We start from the raw sequence: 17,516 nt of genomic DNA on the forward strand, positions 1-17,516 counted from the left end.
AGGGAAATGATAGAGAAGAGGTAAGTGTTGGAAGGTGGATGGGGTGTGGATGTGAGTGGATGGAAGTAGATGGAAGTTGAATAGTGGAAAGTGGAAAGAGGGAAAAAATAAAGAAGAAAGTGGAAAGTAAAAGTGGAAGGTACAAATGTGCACCAGGTGCAATAGAAGAAGAAACAGTGGGCGAGTAATGTGTTGAGAGGATCCAAGGTGCAATGAAAGACGTCAGTATTACGAAAACAGACAAGTTTGTATAAAAGCGAGTAGAGCCTAGGAAAGTCCAAGGGGTCTTCTAAGAAAAATCAAAGAATTCTAGCAATAAATGGTAGGAAGACGTACGGTTAGGCAAGAATAAGCAAAATAAATACAAAACATTTGACTCTAGCTCACAGTTGGAACGCCGTAGAAATGGTATAAATTGATTAACAAAGCGCCCTGGAATTTCTTTGCAGGCCATGCGAAGTTTCGGTTCAAAAGTCGGTATGGTTATGTTCTATCAATAGATATCTTCATATCCGATATCTTCGAGATATGAAGTGTACGTATTCATTGTCACTATAGATGTATCAATGTATAAATGTTTAAGTGTCTGGCATAGCTGTAGCATCACTAAAAGAGTGCAATATTTCTTCAAAACAGCAAACTTCTCTTGTTTGAATAGTGTAGTCTTCTCCTTTTCAACTTTCTACCAGAATCTTTCCCAAAGCGTGAACTCCTTTGAAGGTTGCTTCTTTCTTCTTTCCACATTAGGAAGAAGAACCCAGAGAATCATCATTGCAGAGTATAATACTATGAAAACTGGCAAGACGACAAACGTCCCCACCTTCTGCGAGAGCAAACCAACAATAAATGGAAAAATGGCACCTCCAGAGGATCCAAAAGCACTCATAATCGTAATTGAAACAACTTGAATTTTACGAGGAAGTAATCCATGGTGTGCACTATATGCAATGAGCAAGGGATAATTTGGCCCTATCAATATACCTGCCAATGCCACAATGACAGCCTCTGCGATCACGTTCGGGATAGCCCATACCAACCCAATTAAAACAATTGAGAGTACGGAAACGATAAAAATTCCCCTACGCGATCCCAACGTCTTATGTAAGGGTCTCGTCAAAGCAAGTCTTCCTATTGTTAATCCACCCCAGAAACTAGAAGCAGCATAACCAACAGTTTTAGGATTTCCGTGCCTATAGTCAAGGAAGAAGGAGACAATCCAACCAGCCATTGACACCTCTGCACCCTGATAAAATAAGCAGAAGAATGCAATTAACCATGTAACTGGAGTTTTAAGGGCTAAGATCATATTAATTGTCAGAGAATTGTTGGCCTGCTGCAATTCTCTGCTTTGCGCTCTATTGTACTCTTGCATTTCGAACTCTTCCCCATCATTAAGACTATTTCTTGAGCCTGAATGTGACATTAGATGGCCCTCTGGTTCCAGGCTCTCTTCTTCCCAAGGAAGTAAATCCACATCAGCTCCTTCAAACGAAAAATATATACTAAAGCAGTTTAGGATCATAATTCCAAGAAGAACTAAGTAAAAGTAGTACCATGGAATACCTGCTCCAACCATACTTGTTGCAATTAATGGCGAAATAGTTGCACCAATACCATAGCCACCATGTAAGTATGAAAGATAGGTCGAAACCTTGTCAAATCTCGAAATGAATACGTTAACCTGAGCCACTTCTATAGCAAAGCCTGCTCCTCCGAAGAAGAAGGAGATAGCTACCGCTGGGTACTTAGTGCCGCTGGCAATAATAGCATACATAATACTTGCCATAATGCATCCTAATACAAGAGCATAACGCTTTCCAAACCATGGTTCGATTTTGTGGGAGAGGCATGCTGTGAAGATGAAACCAATAGCACTGCTGATCCAAATAAGCGAAGCAACGGAATAGCCAATTCCATAGTACTGTTCTATATGGGGTAACAAAGCACCTGGAGCTGCATCGCTGAACCCACAAGTGAAGTTCAAAGCCACGCAAGTTACAATTCTCCACTTGTTTCTTGGTGGATTTGACGAGGTCATTACATTGGGGTTCTGTCTCGAATTGTCGATTTCCTCGATTTGATTGGTATTTCTAGATGTCAAGTTAGACTCATTGGGCCAATTGTCTACACCTTCAACCGACACAGAATGATGGAATCTTGTTCCAAATCGTGAAAATCCTCGTTACCCAAGCTTTGAGTATCCCTTTCAACGACAATGTGTGCTTGTTCTTGTCTTTTCAAGTTAATGGAAACCATTGCAATCGTTGAATACGAGATTCTTACTCAACTTGGGATAAGTAAAGAGTGCAATCGAAGCGATTGAACTACAACCAAAATTATTACAGATACGCTAACTTAATAATAAACATAAATAAAACATAAATATTTTATTATTATTATGATTATGATTATCAGCAACCTTAAGATTACACCATTTCAATATTACTAATGTAAATTTCAATCATCATAAATCATAAGAAAAGAATTATCGGAAAGATTATTTATTTCCCCAGATATTTCTAAGCGAGTAAGCCATCTTCCCATCTTCCCCAATGAGGAAAGCAACCCGGATTGCACAAAGACGGGGTATATTTGCTGTATGAGAAATTGTATGAAATTGTGAATTATATGTTTAATTGTCATGGTAAATTTATGTTATTAGGTGAATTAATGGATGAAAATTGGTCAAATTATGTCATTAGGGGAATTCACGGGTGAAAAATTGGAAGTAGAAAACGCAATATCACCAAAACCTGCTTAGAATGCTTTTTTTGCTTTTGGAGCCATCTTTCATTTGTTCGACCTTCGGTAAGCAAATCCAGCAAATAAACATTAAGAAGTAGAGAACGAGGAATGCCGGTAACACTACAAACGTGCCTGCTCTTTGGGAAACTAAGCCTACCATGAACGGAAAAAGAGCTCCGCCAGAAACTCCAAATGCTGACATTACGGTAATCGAAACAACTTGGATTTTACGAGGAATAAGTCCATCATGTGCACTGTAGACAACAAGAAGTGGATAGTTGGGCCCAATTAATACACCAGCTATGGACACAATAATAGACTCTGCAATAACATTGGGAACTGCCCACACTATTCCAACAAGCACGAATGAGAGCACAGATGCTAAGATAACGGCTCTTCTAGCACCGAAATAAGCATGCATGGGTTTTGTAAAAAATAGCCTCCCAACAGTTAGGCCACCCCAGAACCCTGAAGCAGCATAACCAACCAATTTCGGATTTCCATGTCTATAATCAAGGAAAAACGAAACAATCCAACCGGCCAATGATACTTCTGCTCCCTGATAGAATAAACAGAAGAAGGATATGAGCCAAGTAACCGGATTTTTAAGTGCCATGAGCATTTCTTGATTTGAACTACTCTTTGAGGCTGAAGTATTAGCGCCTATGTCTTTCGGTATCCGTTGCTTTTCAGCCTCATTTTCATCTTGGGTGTCAGCTTCCCAAGGTTTTAAATCTTCATTTGCCCCTCTGAACGAGAAAAAGATGTTAATTGTATTGAAAACGGCAAGTCCTACTAATATTAGATAAAACCGATACCATGGAATGCCTACCGCAACCATACTAGTGCAGATGAAAGGGGAAATCGTGGCCCCGATTCCATAAGCTCCATGTAAATATGATAAATAAATGGTCCCTTTGTCAAAACGTGAAAAGTACACGTTGCATTGAGCCATAGATATTGCCCCTCCTACACCACCAAAAAAGAAGGCTATAACAATAGCAGGATACTTCGTACCACTACATATTATACTATGCATAATGACACTCATCAGACAACCTAGTGGTAAGGCGTATTGTGTGCCTAGTAGCGGTTGTATTTTGAATGCAATGGATGCAAGGAAGATATACCCTGCTGCGCTGCTGACCCATATCAACGACACTAAAGTATAATTCAAATGATAGTAGTCCTCAATATGAGGAAGTAATGCTCCTGGAGTTCCATCACTGAATCCGAGTGCCATTGCCCAACCTATACATGCAATTAATCTCCATTTGTTCTTTGGTGGATTCGATAGAGTCATGTACTGTGGTACGCTGTCTTCACCTCCTGACTCGATTTCATTCTCATGAATACTAACTCTGATTTGTGAAAGCTCCTCATCGGAGTCTCTCGAAGCATGAGGATGTCTCTGATTAGTGTATCCTTCTGACTCTTGTCCTCGCTCAGTTCTAACGACTGAAATGTGAGCCTTTTCCATCTCTTTCACTCTCTCGTCTACTGGCATTTGCAACTCACTAACGGTTTTTTTTGGGACAATTTCCTAATTAGGAAACTAATAACTTTACTTAAACTATAACCTTATAGTATGTCTCTTGTCTTCTGTTTCTACTACTCTTAGCCAATTATAACTGAAACTCATAAAAATACACTGCCAACTTCAATTTATATGTTAGCTCAAACATTGCTTTGTCATCCCTCTTATTTATGTAATTCTATTATTGCTGGAAAGATATTCGGTACCCCGTATAACCGGCGAACATCATCGGAATTTATCAAATGGAGTAATCATACCGGATCGCCAGGGAAGTCGTATAAGGACATAAGTTATGTATATTTGCTCCAGCTATAGAAATATACGAGGCTGAAAAATCACTAGCAGGATTTACCAGATCCTGCTCCATAGTGAATTTCTCCTATTGGAACCATTTCTCATTCGCTCGATATTGAGAAGACTAATCCAACATACTAACATTGCACTATACAAAATTATGAAGACCGGCAAAACCACGAATGTTCCAAGTTGCTGCAGAAGCAAGCCAACAATGAATGGGAAGAGGGCTGCACCAGAGTTGCCAAATGCCGACATTATCGTAATGGTTACTACTTGAATTTTCCTTGGAATCACACCATCGTTAGCACCATACGCAATGAGAAGTGGATAATTGGGTCCTATCAAAATACCTGCATTGGACACCACGATAGCTTCTGCAATAACATTGTGTACAGACCATACAACAGCAACTAAAATAATAGATCCGATCGAGAGTACAAGGACTCCCCTTCGCATCCCCAAGTAAACATGTAGCGGTCTTGTAAGAAGAAGTCGGCCAATTGTTAAACCTCCCCAAAACCCCGATGCTGCATAGCCCACGAACTTTGGGTTACCATGTCTGTAATCAAGGAAGAACGAAACAATCCAACCTGCCATAGACACTTCTGAACCTTGATAAAAAAAGCAGAATAATGAAACTAACTAAGTCACTGGATTTTTAAGTGCTAAAACCATGTCGCTGGGAGTATTTTGCTGGGGTTGCAGTTGAGCTTGAGTGAATGTTTGCATTGCAAATCCATTATTACTTCTATCGTCAGAAGTATCTCTATCGAAACCAGCAGTAACTGATTCCTCCCATGGAAGAAGGTCTTTGTCTGCTCCTGTGAAGGCGAAATAGATATTCATGCAATTTGCAATCATAATCCCTAATAAGATCATATAAAAATAATGCCATGGTATACCACGGCCGACCATAGTTGTTACAACGAGAGGTGATATGGTGGCACCTATCCCATAAGAGCCATGCAAGTAGGAAAGGTAAAGCGAAGAGCCTTCTAATCGAGAGATGAATACGTTGCATTGGGAAATCAAAGTTCCGAAACCAGCCCCACCAAGTAAGAAAGCGAACACTATGGCAGGATATTTCACTACTAGAGCTGGATGGTCGGCCCCACTTGAAATAATGGCATACATAATACAACAAAGCACACACCCCAACACAAGCGAATTCCTTCTATCGAACCAGGGTTGAAGCTTGTCTGAGAAGCATGCAATTATAATGAAACCGCCAGCGTTGGCTACCCAAATTAAAGAAGCAATTGAATAGTTTATCCCGTAATACAGTTCAATGGTGGGTAGCAAGGCACCAGGTGCTGCATCACTGAAACCGCATCCAAAGAATAAAGCAATACATGCAAACACTCTCCATTTGTTCTTTGGGGGATTTGATATACTCATTACATTTTCAAGAGGGTCATTTTGATCATTTACTTCCGCCTGAACTTGGATTCTTTCATTCAAGGAGGATTGATTGGGCGCCAGGATTCCTTGAAATTCGGTTACCGAATGACTAAGTCTGTGCCCAAGGAGCTCGGTACTGAAGTCTTCTCTCTCTATGGCAATGTGAGCCTGCTCTTTTCAAATAATTTGAAGTCATTATTGATCCCATCTAAAAAACAACTATACAACCATTAAGTTTTACTTCTTTATTATACTCTTATATTATAAAATAAACATAAAAATATTTCAGTACTGGTATTGTAATATAAAATTCGATTGGTCATGAAATCATAAGACTTTCGGAAAGATTGATTATATCCTTTAAGAAAGATATAACTAGGGATTCTTCCTATAGGAATTCTGTCCATGAAACTACGGCTACGACTATTTAGTTTACAAGCTGTTACAAATAAACCGCTCAAATAAGAGCAAGTGAAATGAATTAGTAAAGAATGAATGTGATATAATCGAATCTAAATCATAATTATCGGAGAGATTATAAGTAAGGCGAGCCTCTCTTATTCCAAAATAGGAAGAAGACCCGGTCTTAATGGATATGTCTAGTAAATAGTAATGCTACCAAAGTCACCCCAAAGAGAATATTTATCTGGTAATTAGTGACTTGGTCAATGATTGGTAGATGAAACCAGAGATTAATGTCAAGTAGTAATTGAATGTGCTTATAAGTGCATTGGCTAAAAGAATTAATTAAATTGATACCATTTGACACCTGTTCCAACCATACAAGTACAAATGAGAGGCGAGATAGTGGTATTATAGGCCCCATATGGATATGACAAGTATATGGTTCCCTTGTCCAAACGTTAAATGCATTCATTTCATTAAGACAAATTTATAGCTAATTTTTGCAACTATCAAGGGTTATTTTGGGACAGTTTCCTATTAGGAAAGGCCATAAATATGAATTACAGTATAGCTTAATATAATAGTTCAGCTGATCAATTAAGTATCAAGCAATTATCTGAATAAGAACAAGATGTAACTATATTGCACAGTTCAAATTTCATTAAGTATCCAAAGTGCTGTTTTCATAAATAAGTGATATGTCCTACTATCGGTTGCTGGAAAGATATTCGGTATAGTTTTCCCCAGAACTTAAGGCGAAAAATCTTCGGAATTGGTCCAAATGGGTAATCTTACCATTACTTACAACGCTCTTATCTAGAGCTGAAATATAAGCAAGTTATATAAGGTGAAGTATACATGAATATTGTATAATAATTAGACTATTTGGAATTATAACGATATAGAAATGAAATTTAATGTACAGTATGCAAGTGGATGAAGATCATTCAAGTAATGAATTGGTGAAGCTGTTTGATAAAGTTTCCCTGTGAAAATCTTAGGATTGCCCAGCTGCTTGGACAAGATCCAAGAATTTCTCTTTGGAGATTTCGTTCATCAATTCTTCCTTTTTGGTCTGGCCGACCTTTTCTTTACTTATTTCCTGGTTTGTCTTTATTTGAGTGGATAAGACTGCGTTGAACAATCTCACTACACCCTTTTGAGCAACCTTCTTCAACTTTCTCTCACTTTCGATGATTTCTCTGACTTTCTCAGGCTCGCTGGCCTTAGGAAGCAAGTTCCTTATTCTGTGCTTGTCTTGTAATTGTTTCTTTTCACCTAAGAGAGCTCTCTTGGCTTTGTTCTCTAACTTATCGGATTCGAGTTTCTTCAATGTGATCTTGTTTCTGGCTAAAATTGGGTCCTTTCTGTCGTAAGCCTTCAATTTGGATCCCACAATGGCATTAAGGGCATTGGCAAAGGATTCTGAACCGTCATCCAAGTTTTTCTTCTTCTTCAACTTTGGGAAATCATCCTCATCGCCGCTTTCTTCGTCATCATTCTCTTCTTCGGATGAGGAAACGTCCGCCACGTCTACGTCGTCATCTGATTCTAAGTCAGATAAACCTTCTTCTTTTTCGTCTTCATCCTCGTCTTCATCTTCATCGTTGTCATCCTCATCATCATCTTCATCATTTTCTAATTCTTCCTCTTCAACTTGTTCATCATCATCTTCTTCTTCTTCGTCTTCTTCTAACTCTTCCTCATCTTCATCTTCAACTTCCTCCTCTTCCTCTTCTTCTACAGGGGCAGCTACAACTTTTTGCTCTTTTGGCTCACTCACAGCTTTGGCCATGCTTTTATTTATCTTCTGTTTCTTCAACGCAGGTCCCATTTTACTATAATTATCACAACTATTACCAACCTTTAAACCTATAAATCACTTATGAAATATTTATGGAGAGGCATCTCATCAATGAAAAATTATGGATGAGATCGGGTTGTGTGTAGGACGTGGTTTTGCATGGTAGCGCGTTTGATTGATATATAGTACAGACGTTGGTTTCTGTTCAGTTATCATTAATTAGTATAGTATGGTGAATTATCCTTCAATTAGGACATAGTGGTCGTTGGACGTAGTGGTTGTAGATCGTCGATGTAGAAGACAATTTTCTTAATAACTATATCTCAGCGAATTCCATTACCATCGCCAGTAGGTAGCTTCATAAAATCACTCGCGCTAGTTGTCTATGGGTTATTATAGCTAAAGGGAAGCTATATATATGAATGAATGGGTTGGGTGAAGAAAACCAAATCGTGTGGGGATGGATACTAAGACTATCTTGGGGGTTTTCTGAGCTTTGGCTGAGCTGAGTTATCATTAATGATTCTGATACCTTTGTATATACACCCTTTTTGCAATCATATCTTCGTATTATCACCCTTTTTGCTACCATCCTCCTCATATCGTCATATCACCACCATACACCCATCTTGCCATATCCCCACCCCCATCACTTCCCCATCACATCCCATCTCCATCACTTCACCCATTTTTGCAATCATTCTTCATCATATCCTCATCATTTCTACGTATATACCCATCTTGCAGTCATATCTCCATCACATCCAAGTCTATACACCTATTTTGCAATTGTTAGCCACCCCCATCCACATCACATCACTTCACCCATTTTGCAATCACATCCACGTATACACCATTTTGCAATCATTCCTCATACCCACGCGCACCTCGCAACCATTCCCAAAACGGACTCCGAGCGCAAATCAAAAACGTAAACAAATCCGAATTTTGTAAAGAAACTGTTTTACAATTGAAAGAAAGATTGGATGATATCGTAAGTTTTCTTGGTTGTAGTAGGTAAGTGCTGTGTTTGAATCCGGTGGATTGTAGATTTGTAAGTGTTAATGACGGTAATATGAGTACTCCCAGCGAATTTGACGAATTTTCGCCCACTTCTCGGGTAGAAACACCACCCAATATACTTGGTAATGTCAATAGTTCTATACTAAATAGTAGCATTGGTTTGGCCAGAACAAGCAGCGAAAGAGACAAGGAAGCAACGCCGCCAAATAAGAGAATGAAGATTTCGGAGCCAGAAGAAGAAAGGCCTTTGAGTACAAGTCGTACTCATTATTCAACTAATATACATACTACAGAAAGATACCATAATAATCAGACCCTAGAGTCAAAACGAAGGCACCGATCTGAGCTTAACAGCAAGATTTCAACACTCAAAACAAAAATACAAGAAGAGGAATTGCAGAACTACCAGTTCAGCCAGAAATTAATGCAATTAAGGAAGCAATTGGCAATGACAAAGGACCAAATAGCAGAATTGGGAGACTGTGAAGAAATGTCATTGAAATCATTGAAGACGAAGTATGAGATTCAAACTAAAGAACTTAAACTAAAACACGAACACAAATTAAATGCTTTAAAGGAAGAAACTAGTACCAAAGCTAAAGAAATAATAGATGAAAACAACAGTAAATTTGTCATTCAAAGAATGGAATTAGTGAGTGTGAAAGAAGACCTCATTAAGCAAATTAAACTACAGCAACAAGAACTTAGGAGCAAACTCATAAAGTTAAAAGAAGACCATTCGAAGACACTCAATCAGAGGAAACTTGCAGTTGAAGAGTCTATAGAACAACTTAAAAACGAAATCAAACAAATAGATGAAGAGACAAACGTAAAATTGAATGTGGATATCATCTCAGAGCAGGAAAAGTTGAAGCTGCTAACGACTGAAAATACCAGACTCGACTCCATATACAAGCAATTGCAAGTTAAGCATTCGAACAAAGAGTCAGAAATCACATTATTACTTGACACTATAGAATCAAAACAGAAAACGATTCAAACAATGAAATTGTCATTCGAAGTAAAGTCTCAAGAAGTTAAGAACTATCTTCAACAAACAGAAGAAATACATGCCCGTCTTGCCTTAGAGGAACCCAAGCGCCGTTTACTTCACAACAAATTGCAAGAGATTAAGGGCAATATCAGAGTGTATTGTAGGGTAAGACCGTCCCTGACAGATGAGAAATTAGCCTCCTTAGATATTCCTGATGGTGAGCTCAATGATGTTGCCAAGCAAGAACTTGTAATTTCAAAGGAAGACCAAGATCACACAGGTACATATTCCAATTCATATGGCTTGGTTAATAACCCAAGTAATGCAAATTGTTACAAGTTTCTGTTTGACAAGATCTTTCCGTCAGATCTGTCCAATGAGAATATTTTTGAGGAACTCTCTCAACTAATTCAGTCATCATTGGATGGCTTCAACGTTTGTGTTTTTGCATATGGTCAAACAGGATCCGGAAAAACATACACAATGTCCAATCCAGGGAACGGTATGATTCCTTTATCGCTTAATAAAATATTTGAGGATATAACAGAGCTTGAGTCGAAAGGTTGGAAATATTCTGTGGAAGGACAAGTAATAGAGATTTACAATGAAAATATTGTTGATCTTTTGGCGACTAACACAGGAGCGGCAAAACATGAAATAAAGCATGATGATAATGAATGTAAAACCACAATAACTAATACAACAACAATATCTATAGAATCGCAAAGTCAAGCAGAGAGCATTTTGGAACGCGCCATAAAGAACAGATCTACTGCTAGCACTAAAGCAAATGACAGGTCGTCGAGATCACATTCCGTTTTCATCTTAAGGCTAAGAGGGGAGAACGTTTCAAATGGTTTGAAAAGCGAAGGAACCCTTAACTTAGTTGATCTCGCGGGATCAGAGCGCTTAGCAACATCTCAGGCTAAGGGTGACAGACTCAAAGAGACACAAGCCATTAATAAATCTTTGTCATGTTTAGGTGATGTTATTTTTGCATTGAGTCAGCAACAGCTGTCACATCTGCTGATCTCAACTCAGCATATTCCTTATAGGAATTCAAAACTAACTTATTTATTGAAGCATAGCCTTGGAGGAAACTCTAAAACATTGATGTTCGTAAACATCTCCCCACTACAGAAAAACTTTAATGAAACTGTCAATTCTTTGAGGTTTGCAACCAAAGTTAACAGTACTAAGCTTCCAACTTCAAAGCCAAATTCAAAATAGATCGATTCTATAATGTACATTATAAATAGGGTAGGATATGATACAGTATATACAAGTTTTATGCTATGTATTGATTTTTCAGGAACTTCCAGCAATAAGATTGTCTGAAGGCATGTAGTTGGTAGCTCCAACCAACAAATTGGAAGTAATAAGCTCCTTCCACTTCTCGGGATGGTTCTGCTGGGCCCACTCGGCTATTTTCTTTTGGCCGTCCTTTTCAAGACAGTAGTTGTGTAATGCTAGGATAGTATCTGAGGTCACTTCGAGATCATAATCAGCCATTTCATCTATAAGTTGAATAGCTTCCTCTGCATAACCGTGATAAACATGTGCAATCAAATATTGTCTATAAATTGCATAGTTTGGGATTATATCGAATTGGGACAAATTATTCCAGAATTTTTTCACATAAGCCAAATCATGGTACGTATAAGTCTTGATGATAATTTGAATTGTCTCTTCATTGATACCTCCGTATTTCTTTGGATTTGACGAAATGGATAAGAACAATTCTCTTGCTCTTGGCACATCCTGCAAGTTTGAAAAAGCATTCAAAATCGAGTTTTGTAATGCAATGTCTTGCTGTGGTAAATTGATATCTAACTTTATGTATCCATGCATTTCATTCACACCATCTTCGTACAACTTTTCGCCAAACTCCTTAAACAAATACATGTACATCTCCCTAGTTGGAGGTGCTTGATTATGTACTTCAAAGTTTTTTCTAATTTGGCGGAAGATGAGCAAAGCAGCATGGAGTCTATCATGTTCACAGAAGAAGCGGATTGTTGGCATATAAAACTCGAATGGCAAATTGAAGAATTTGTGCAATTCGCCGTATAAAACCCAATTGGTTTCAAACGTTTCCTCATTCTCATAGTTGACCACAAACTTGTGCAATATTTCGAATAGTTCTCTGTATTTTGTTCCAAATACTCTTTCACTTGGAAGTCTTACTGACGAATCTTTGTCAATTTCTGGTAGCTCTCTTTTCAACATTTCAATTAGGTCACCAACATACTCAGCCTGTAACATTTTCAATGATAAAGCAGAGACAGCATCTATGTTGGCCTTACGGAGCATTTGTCTTTTTATATTCTGGAAAATTGGGAAGATTCTTTCAATATTGTCCATATGTTTGCAAAGGATCACAATCAAGTCGTTCAATGTCTTGAATACAGCAGGGTCACTTGATGAATGCCATTGGATAAACTGCAGAACACTGTCGTCAAAAATTTCAATAGCTTCGACGAAGTTATCTTCTTTGATCGCTTTATCAAGTCTGTGCTTGTAGGAGTACAAGGAAGGCTCAATATGATAGTTATCAATGAAGTACTTCGAAATCTTTTCGGTAAATACACCTCTTGCTGACACTTCACTTCCTACTAGAGCTTGCATTATCCTTAAATGAAGATCGACGTAATTTAATTCTTTTGCTGCCTTCGCCTGTGACTCTATCTGTTTCCTGACAGTTTCGTATAAATCAATTTCCAGCTTCCTCTCCATATGTAAAGACACGTAAGCAGCCGCTTGGATCCTCAATTCATCTGAGAACTTCACATCATCTGACATTATAAATTCGGACAATATGAGTGCTAGTTCGTGATATTCCTTCTTTGTCCATGACAAGAAAAGAATCGTCTCCACTAAAGTTTCATCTTCTATATCCTGTTTGAATATCTCTTCTTGGATAGTTGCAAACGTTTGCGCATTAGGTTTTTGAACGATGTAGTCTAAGATTCTCTTAATGTTATCTTCAGCGTCTCTATCATTGCTCACCGAAAGAAGGTCCATTGTGAGCTTCACTAAATGCAAAAGCGACCCGATTGAGGTCTTTTCCAATGGAATATGCGAAAGCAATTGGTTATTGGTATAATGGATATAGTCAATGCTTCTTTCCAAGTTGAGGTATTCGTGAGTTTTCGGAGCCACTTCTCGAAATAATGACTCCAAGAACAGAATGTACTTCGAATAAAATTCATCGTCTATAAGGTTAATTTTAGGAATATTTATTGACGCCTTTATTACACTTTCGTAAACTTGCAGTAGTAATTTTTCCTTCTTTTCCTTGGTCATGTCTTTGTTTTCGTAATATTCTATCAATTCGTTTGAGAATTCGGGACTCAAGTCATCGCCTTTATTAGCGAATAAGCTTTGTAGCACAACGTCCAAGTCTTTAAGTGATGAGCCTAAGTCAACCAAAAGGACTAATACTTTAGGTGAAATTTCGTGGCTTTCTTTACTGAGTAAAAAGGGGATGACTAAGGATAAGTAAACTGGTAATGTCACTCGTTGTTGGTGCTTAGGAGACAGTTGGTTGTCTATAAAAGGTTTGGAAGATTTACCAAAGAGTACAATTAAGGTATCCAACTTTAATGATGTCAAATCCTTCCCTTCCCTCTTCAAGAGACGCCAATAATCCATAAAAACGCTATCGAATTCTTTGATCAATTCTCTGGTCCATACCTCGGCTTCTGTCTCTTGTACGAACTCAGAGAGCTTTGTCGTTAAGATCTTCAATCTCAATTTGGGAGGAATCTCAGAACTTCTTGTATAATGTTTGATTTCCTTCAACTTAACGACATAATTGGCATTTCCGCCACTAGCAGTACCTTCAGATGGCTCTTCTATTATAGTTTCTACGACTTGCGGTTGAATTTCAACCTTTTTCCTCGGGCTGAATTTACTTAACGGGTTGAACCATCTAGTTCTCAGAAGGCCTCTAGCTGACACCAGAACTGGTATACTTCTCATCATTAGCTGGTTTTTCACCAGAAAACAGCCCTCATTTCTCCATATCTGTTTCGCTAGGACTTCACAAGTATATCGTGAGCACCTTGGCCCAAACGACAACATCTGTAGGTGTTCCGAACCGTCAATACAGCAGCAAAGACTGGTTTATAATGGTTCAATTTACAGTGCACCGAATTTTTCAGTTCGCATCAATTCGTTAACTATGGGGCTTAAGTATGGGAGGTATGGGTATGGAAAGTATGGGGAATGTTGAGTGATTGGTTATGAAGCTTGATGAGGAGTGTTAGCGAAGGTGGTCAGGTAGGAGTAGAGAGTGTTGTTTTGGGTATTTAGAGTGTTTAGGATATCAGTAAAATTACAGTGGTAATTATAGGAAAGCAATGGGCTGATTGACTAGGGTTTAACTATTGGAAGTCTTAGCTAGAGTCGTTGCTATTGGAGAGAAGAGCTAGGGAAACCGACTTCATTACGAAATAATTACTATGAGAGCCTCAGCATGGAGACTTCAGCTGCTAACTTCCAGGTTTAACTATGGAAGGTGTTGACCTTGACATGTCTTTACTATGAGAGCTCTTAACTATGGAAAGTCTTAACAATGCGAGGTGTTAACTATGCGAGCTCTTAACTAAGAGAGTCTTATGGAACGTCTTATGGAACGTCTTATGGAAGGTCTTAATCTTAACAATAATTATTAGCAATAACTAAGAGTACTAGGCATTAGTCGTTGCTTAGTAGATCTATAGATATCAGTTTCTACCTTTAATGTTTAACTATGAGACTGAAAAGAGTTAACTTGACATTTCTTAACGGTTATATCATGAGAGCTCTTAACTATGAGAACCTTAACTATGGCTTAACTATGGGTGGTGTTAACTATGAGAGTCTTAACTATGAGAGACTTTAATCTTAACTATGGTTATTATCAATTACTAAGAGTCTTAACTATGAGTCTTTACTACAGGAGATCTATGGAAACTGACTATTCTATGAGATATAGATACCACGAGAGCCTTAGAATGGAGTCTTCAGATGCTAGCTTCAAGGTTTTGACTGTCTGAAAGAGTTAGATCTTAACTATGATGACCTTAACTATGAGAACATTAACTATGAGATTGGTAACTTGACACCTTAACTATCTCTAGTCATTTGATATATAACCGTTCAATTTATAATATACACCTATGGTCTTAACCAAAGCCATTAGAGAATCCACAGATCACTATAATCAAGAAAAGCTAAAGCTCAACTATTAATAATCCCAAATCAGTTCTTAACTCTCTGTCTATCATCTTTTATTGAAATACATACATGAATACCATCGATATGATGATGATATTGATAAGACTCATCTTCTCACCTTCTTCTTCTTCTTCATCGTTTATATTACAAGAGTGTCTTTATTAACTCATACTATTTACAAATGCTTATTCCAAGTTATACTCGGGAAGATGTTTTTGCAATCTCTTGATTGCCCAATTTTTACCCACAAACTTCACCTCTGGGTCGCTCATTCCTTCGGTTATAGTGTACTCTCTCCAGAACTTGGGGTCCTTGAATTTGGCCTCCTCTGGCCTGAAGTAAGCCATGCTGTTTCTGATGCTTAACACCGCTTCTCTGAGCTCGGCAGCTAGCTGTGATCTCAAATTCTGTGCCTTCTCTCCGTTTCTCAACTCCTCGGGCATCTCATGGGGTTCCTTTGGATCAATGAACTTTTTGCACAAATCTCTCCATTTCTGTCTGTACATCTCTATTTTCTCGTCGGAGAAGGCTTCACCAATACTGATGTGCACCTCGGCTCCGATGTTATCTGGTAACCATCTTTCAATCCCACGTTCTGCCGAGTCTTCTGGTGCAATCTTCTCGAAACCAAAGGAAAACACGGGAACCACAACTGGAGCTCTCGTACTCTCTAATATTAAACGAGATACTCCCCATTTGAAGTATCGCATCGAGTTCTGGTGTGGTTCCTGTAATTGCAATACAAATCCCTCGGGAAACACATGGAACCACGAAGTTTTGGATCTAATGAATGGTGATTTGGACATAAGAACATTAGTGGACTCTGGGCTAGGCTTAACGAATTTTGCTACCTGAGCCGAATGCTCTGGTTTTGGATTGATATTGTTAACTTCCTGTAAAAGAACAGGCTTCTGGACTTCCTGGACTCCGGGGTTATACTCCAAGTCCAAGGTATCGTCGGGACTTAAGATTCTGATGGCGGCATCGACTGAGCCTTGATAAGGACCTTCTCCGAAACGCTTTGTTCCGAGGATCTTACCCAAGTTGAAGAACCAAGAAAGCGTTGGTGTGGAGAAACAGACATTGTGAGCTCCAAAACCCCATCTGATGTTGTCGACGTCCAAATGGTATCTCATTGGAAGAGCGGCAAAGAACGATGGGTCGTCTACTACGGACATGTGGTTCATCACTGTAAGAATTCCTCTGTTTTCAGCTCTTGCTTTCGCCATGGCAGCGTCTAATCTCTCGATATGATGGACACTGGGCTTGTACAACACGTTCAAGAGCACTTTCGTGCCGAGAAGCATCATAAGACATGTTCCGTGGGAAGCATAGTTCCAGAGGGCATGAGTTCTTGGGTACTCCGAGAGGAAGTCGTCACCACGTTTCAAGACGTTTTCGAATGACATGATGAGAGTGGGGTTCCAATGGTATAATGGTAGCTGAGATCACTCACTGGTTACTTACGGGACACTTACGGGACACTGAACAACTGGGACAATGACAACTGGTCAGTGGCTGGACTTTTACCCGAATCTCCTGATGTGGTTTCTATAGAGAATAGTAGATCTTGTTACAGATAAAGAAAAGAAGAACGAACCAAAGACAAGAAAGAAGGCAACGCTTTGGTAAAGAAAAGTTTCCAGATCACCACTGAAAAAAAAAAAATTCCCGTGTATGGAGGAAGAGGAGGAAGTAATTAGGAGGTAATTAGAGGTAGGAGGTAAGAAGGGAAGAGGTAAGAGGAAGGAAAACGAGAGCGTAGATGAATGAGACACTGTAAAGGAAGAGACATTGTAGTGAGTGAGTGAGTGAGTGAGAGAAGAGAGTTGTGAGAATGGAATGAGTGAAAGAGTATGACAGTCGGAGTGTTAAGAGAACTGTAAAGAGAGAGATATGAGAGTAATGAGAATGAGAGTATTGAGATTAATAAAAGTAATGAAAGTAATGAGAGTAATGAAAGGAAGTCTGACAGAGAGTTGAGACGAACGAGAGAGTTCAGGGAAAGAAGTAATAGAAACATCGGAGAGCATAGTCATTAAATAAATAGAAACGAAGGCAAACATTAGCGAGTAATATACACTTGT

At 38.7% G+C, this 17,516-nt stretch overlaps 7 protein-coding genes across 7 annotated transcripts; 1 reads left to right on the forward strand and 6 right to left on the reverse strand. All coding sequences in view use genetic code 12, as the record gives it.

The window, feature by feature from the left end:
- Nucleotides 1-535: 535 nt before the first annotated feature.
- RJT20DRAFT_127364 (major facilitator superfamily domain-containing protein) lies at nt 536-2,409 on the reverse strand. Its single transcript, XM_064916991.1, has one exon. The coding sequence runs from the start codon at nt 2,036-2,038 to the stop codon at nt 683-685; it is 1,356 nt and encodes a 451-aa protein (XP_064775274.1). The 5' UTR covers nt 2,039-2,409; the 3' UTR covers nt 536-682.
- RJT20DRAFT_127365 (MFS transporter) lies at nt 2,410-4,398 on the reverse strand. Its single transcript, XM_064916992.1, has one exon. It carries the CDS (start codon nt 4,250-4,252, stop codon nt 2,744-2,746), a length of 1,509 nt encoding a protein of 502 aa, XP_064775275.1. The 5' UTR covers nt 4,253-4,398; the 3' UTR covers nt 2,410-2,743.
- Nucleotides 4,399-5,180: 782 nt separating this feature from the next.
- RJT20DRAFT_127367 (major facilitator superfamily domain-containing protein) lies at nt 5,181-6,259 on the reverse strand (the record flags this gene model as incomplete). The annotated part of the gene is made up of 1 exon (XM_064916993.1): nt 5,181-6,259. A coding segment is annotated over exon 1 (751 nt), but the record flags the coding sequence as incomplete, so codon positions are not given.
- An 860-nt stretch (nt 6,260-7,119) lies between these two features.
- Nucleotides 7,120-8,261, reverse strand: RRP15 (Rrp15p). Its single transcript, XM_064919914.1, has one exon. It carries the CDS (start codon nt 8,217-8,219, stop codon nt 7,383-7,385), a length of 837 nt encoding a protein of 278 aa, XP_064775277.1. The 5' UTR covers nt 8,220-8,261; the 3' UTR covers nt 7,120-7,382.
- Nucleotides 8,262-9,173: 912 nt separating this feature from the next.
- Nucleotides 9,174-11,436, forward strand: KAR3 (Kar3p; the record flags this gene model as incomplete). Its single annotated transcript, XM_064915853.1, has 1 exon — nt 9,174-11,436. Exon 1 carries the CDS (start codon nt 9,265-9,267, stop codon nt 11,434-11,436), a length of 2,172 nt encoding a protein of 723 aa, XP_064775278.1. The 5' UTR covers nt 9,174-9,264.
- Nucleotides 11,435-14,379, reverse strand: RJT20DRAFT_150054 (uncharacterized protein; the record flags this gene model as incomplete). Its single annotated transcript, XM_064919016.1, has 2 exons — nt 11,435-14,140; nt 14,354-14,379. 2 exons carry the CDS (start codon nt 14,377-14,379, stop codon nt 11,515-11,517), a joined length of 2,652 nt encoding a protein of 883 aa, XP_064775279.1. The 3' UTR covers nt 11,435-11,514.
- A 1,053-nt stretch (nt 14,380-15,432) lies between these two features.
- TAZ1 (lysophosphatidylcholine acyltransferase) lies at nt 15,433-17,068 on the reverse strand. The gene has a single exon (XM_064919915.1). The coding sequence runs from the start codon at nt 16,836-16,838 to the stop codon at nt 15,615-15,617; it is 1,224 nt and encodes a 407-aa protein (XP_064775280.1). The 5' UTR covers nt 16,839-17,068; the 3' UTR covers nt 15,433-15,614.
- Nucleotides 17,069-17,516: the final 448 nt, after the last annotated feature.

This window comes from Scheffersomyces xylosifermentans (assembly GCF_036884685.1).
Source record: "Scheffersomyces xylosifermentans strain CBS 12540 chromosome Unknown RJT20scaffold_3, whole genome shotgun sequence".
NCBI classification, from domain to species: domain Eukaryota; kingdom Fungi; phylum Ascomycota; class Pichiomycetes; order Serinales; family Debaryomycetaceae; genus Scheffersomyces; species Scheffersomyces xylosifermentans.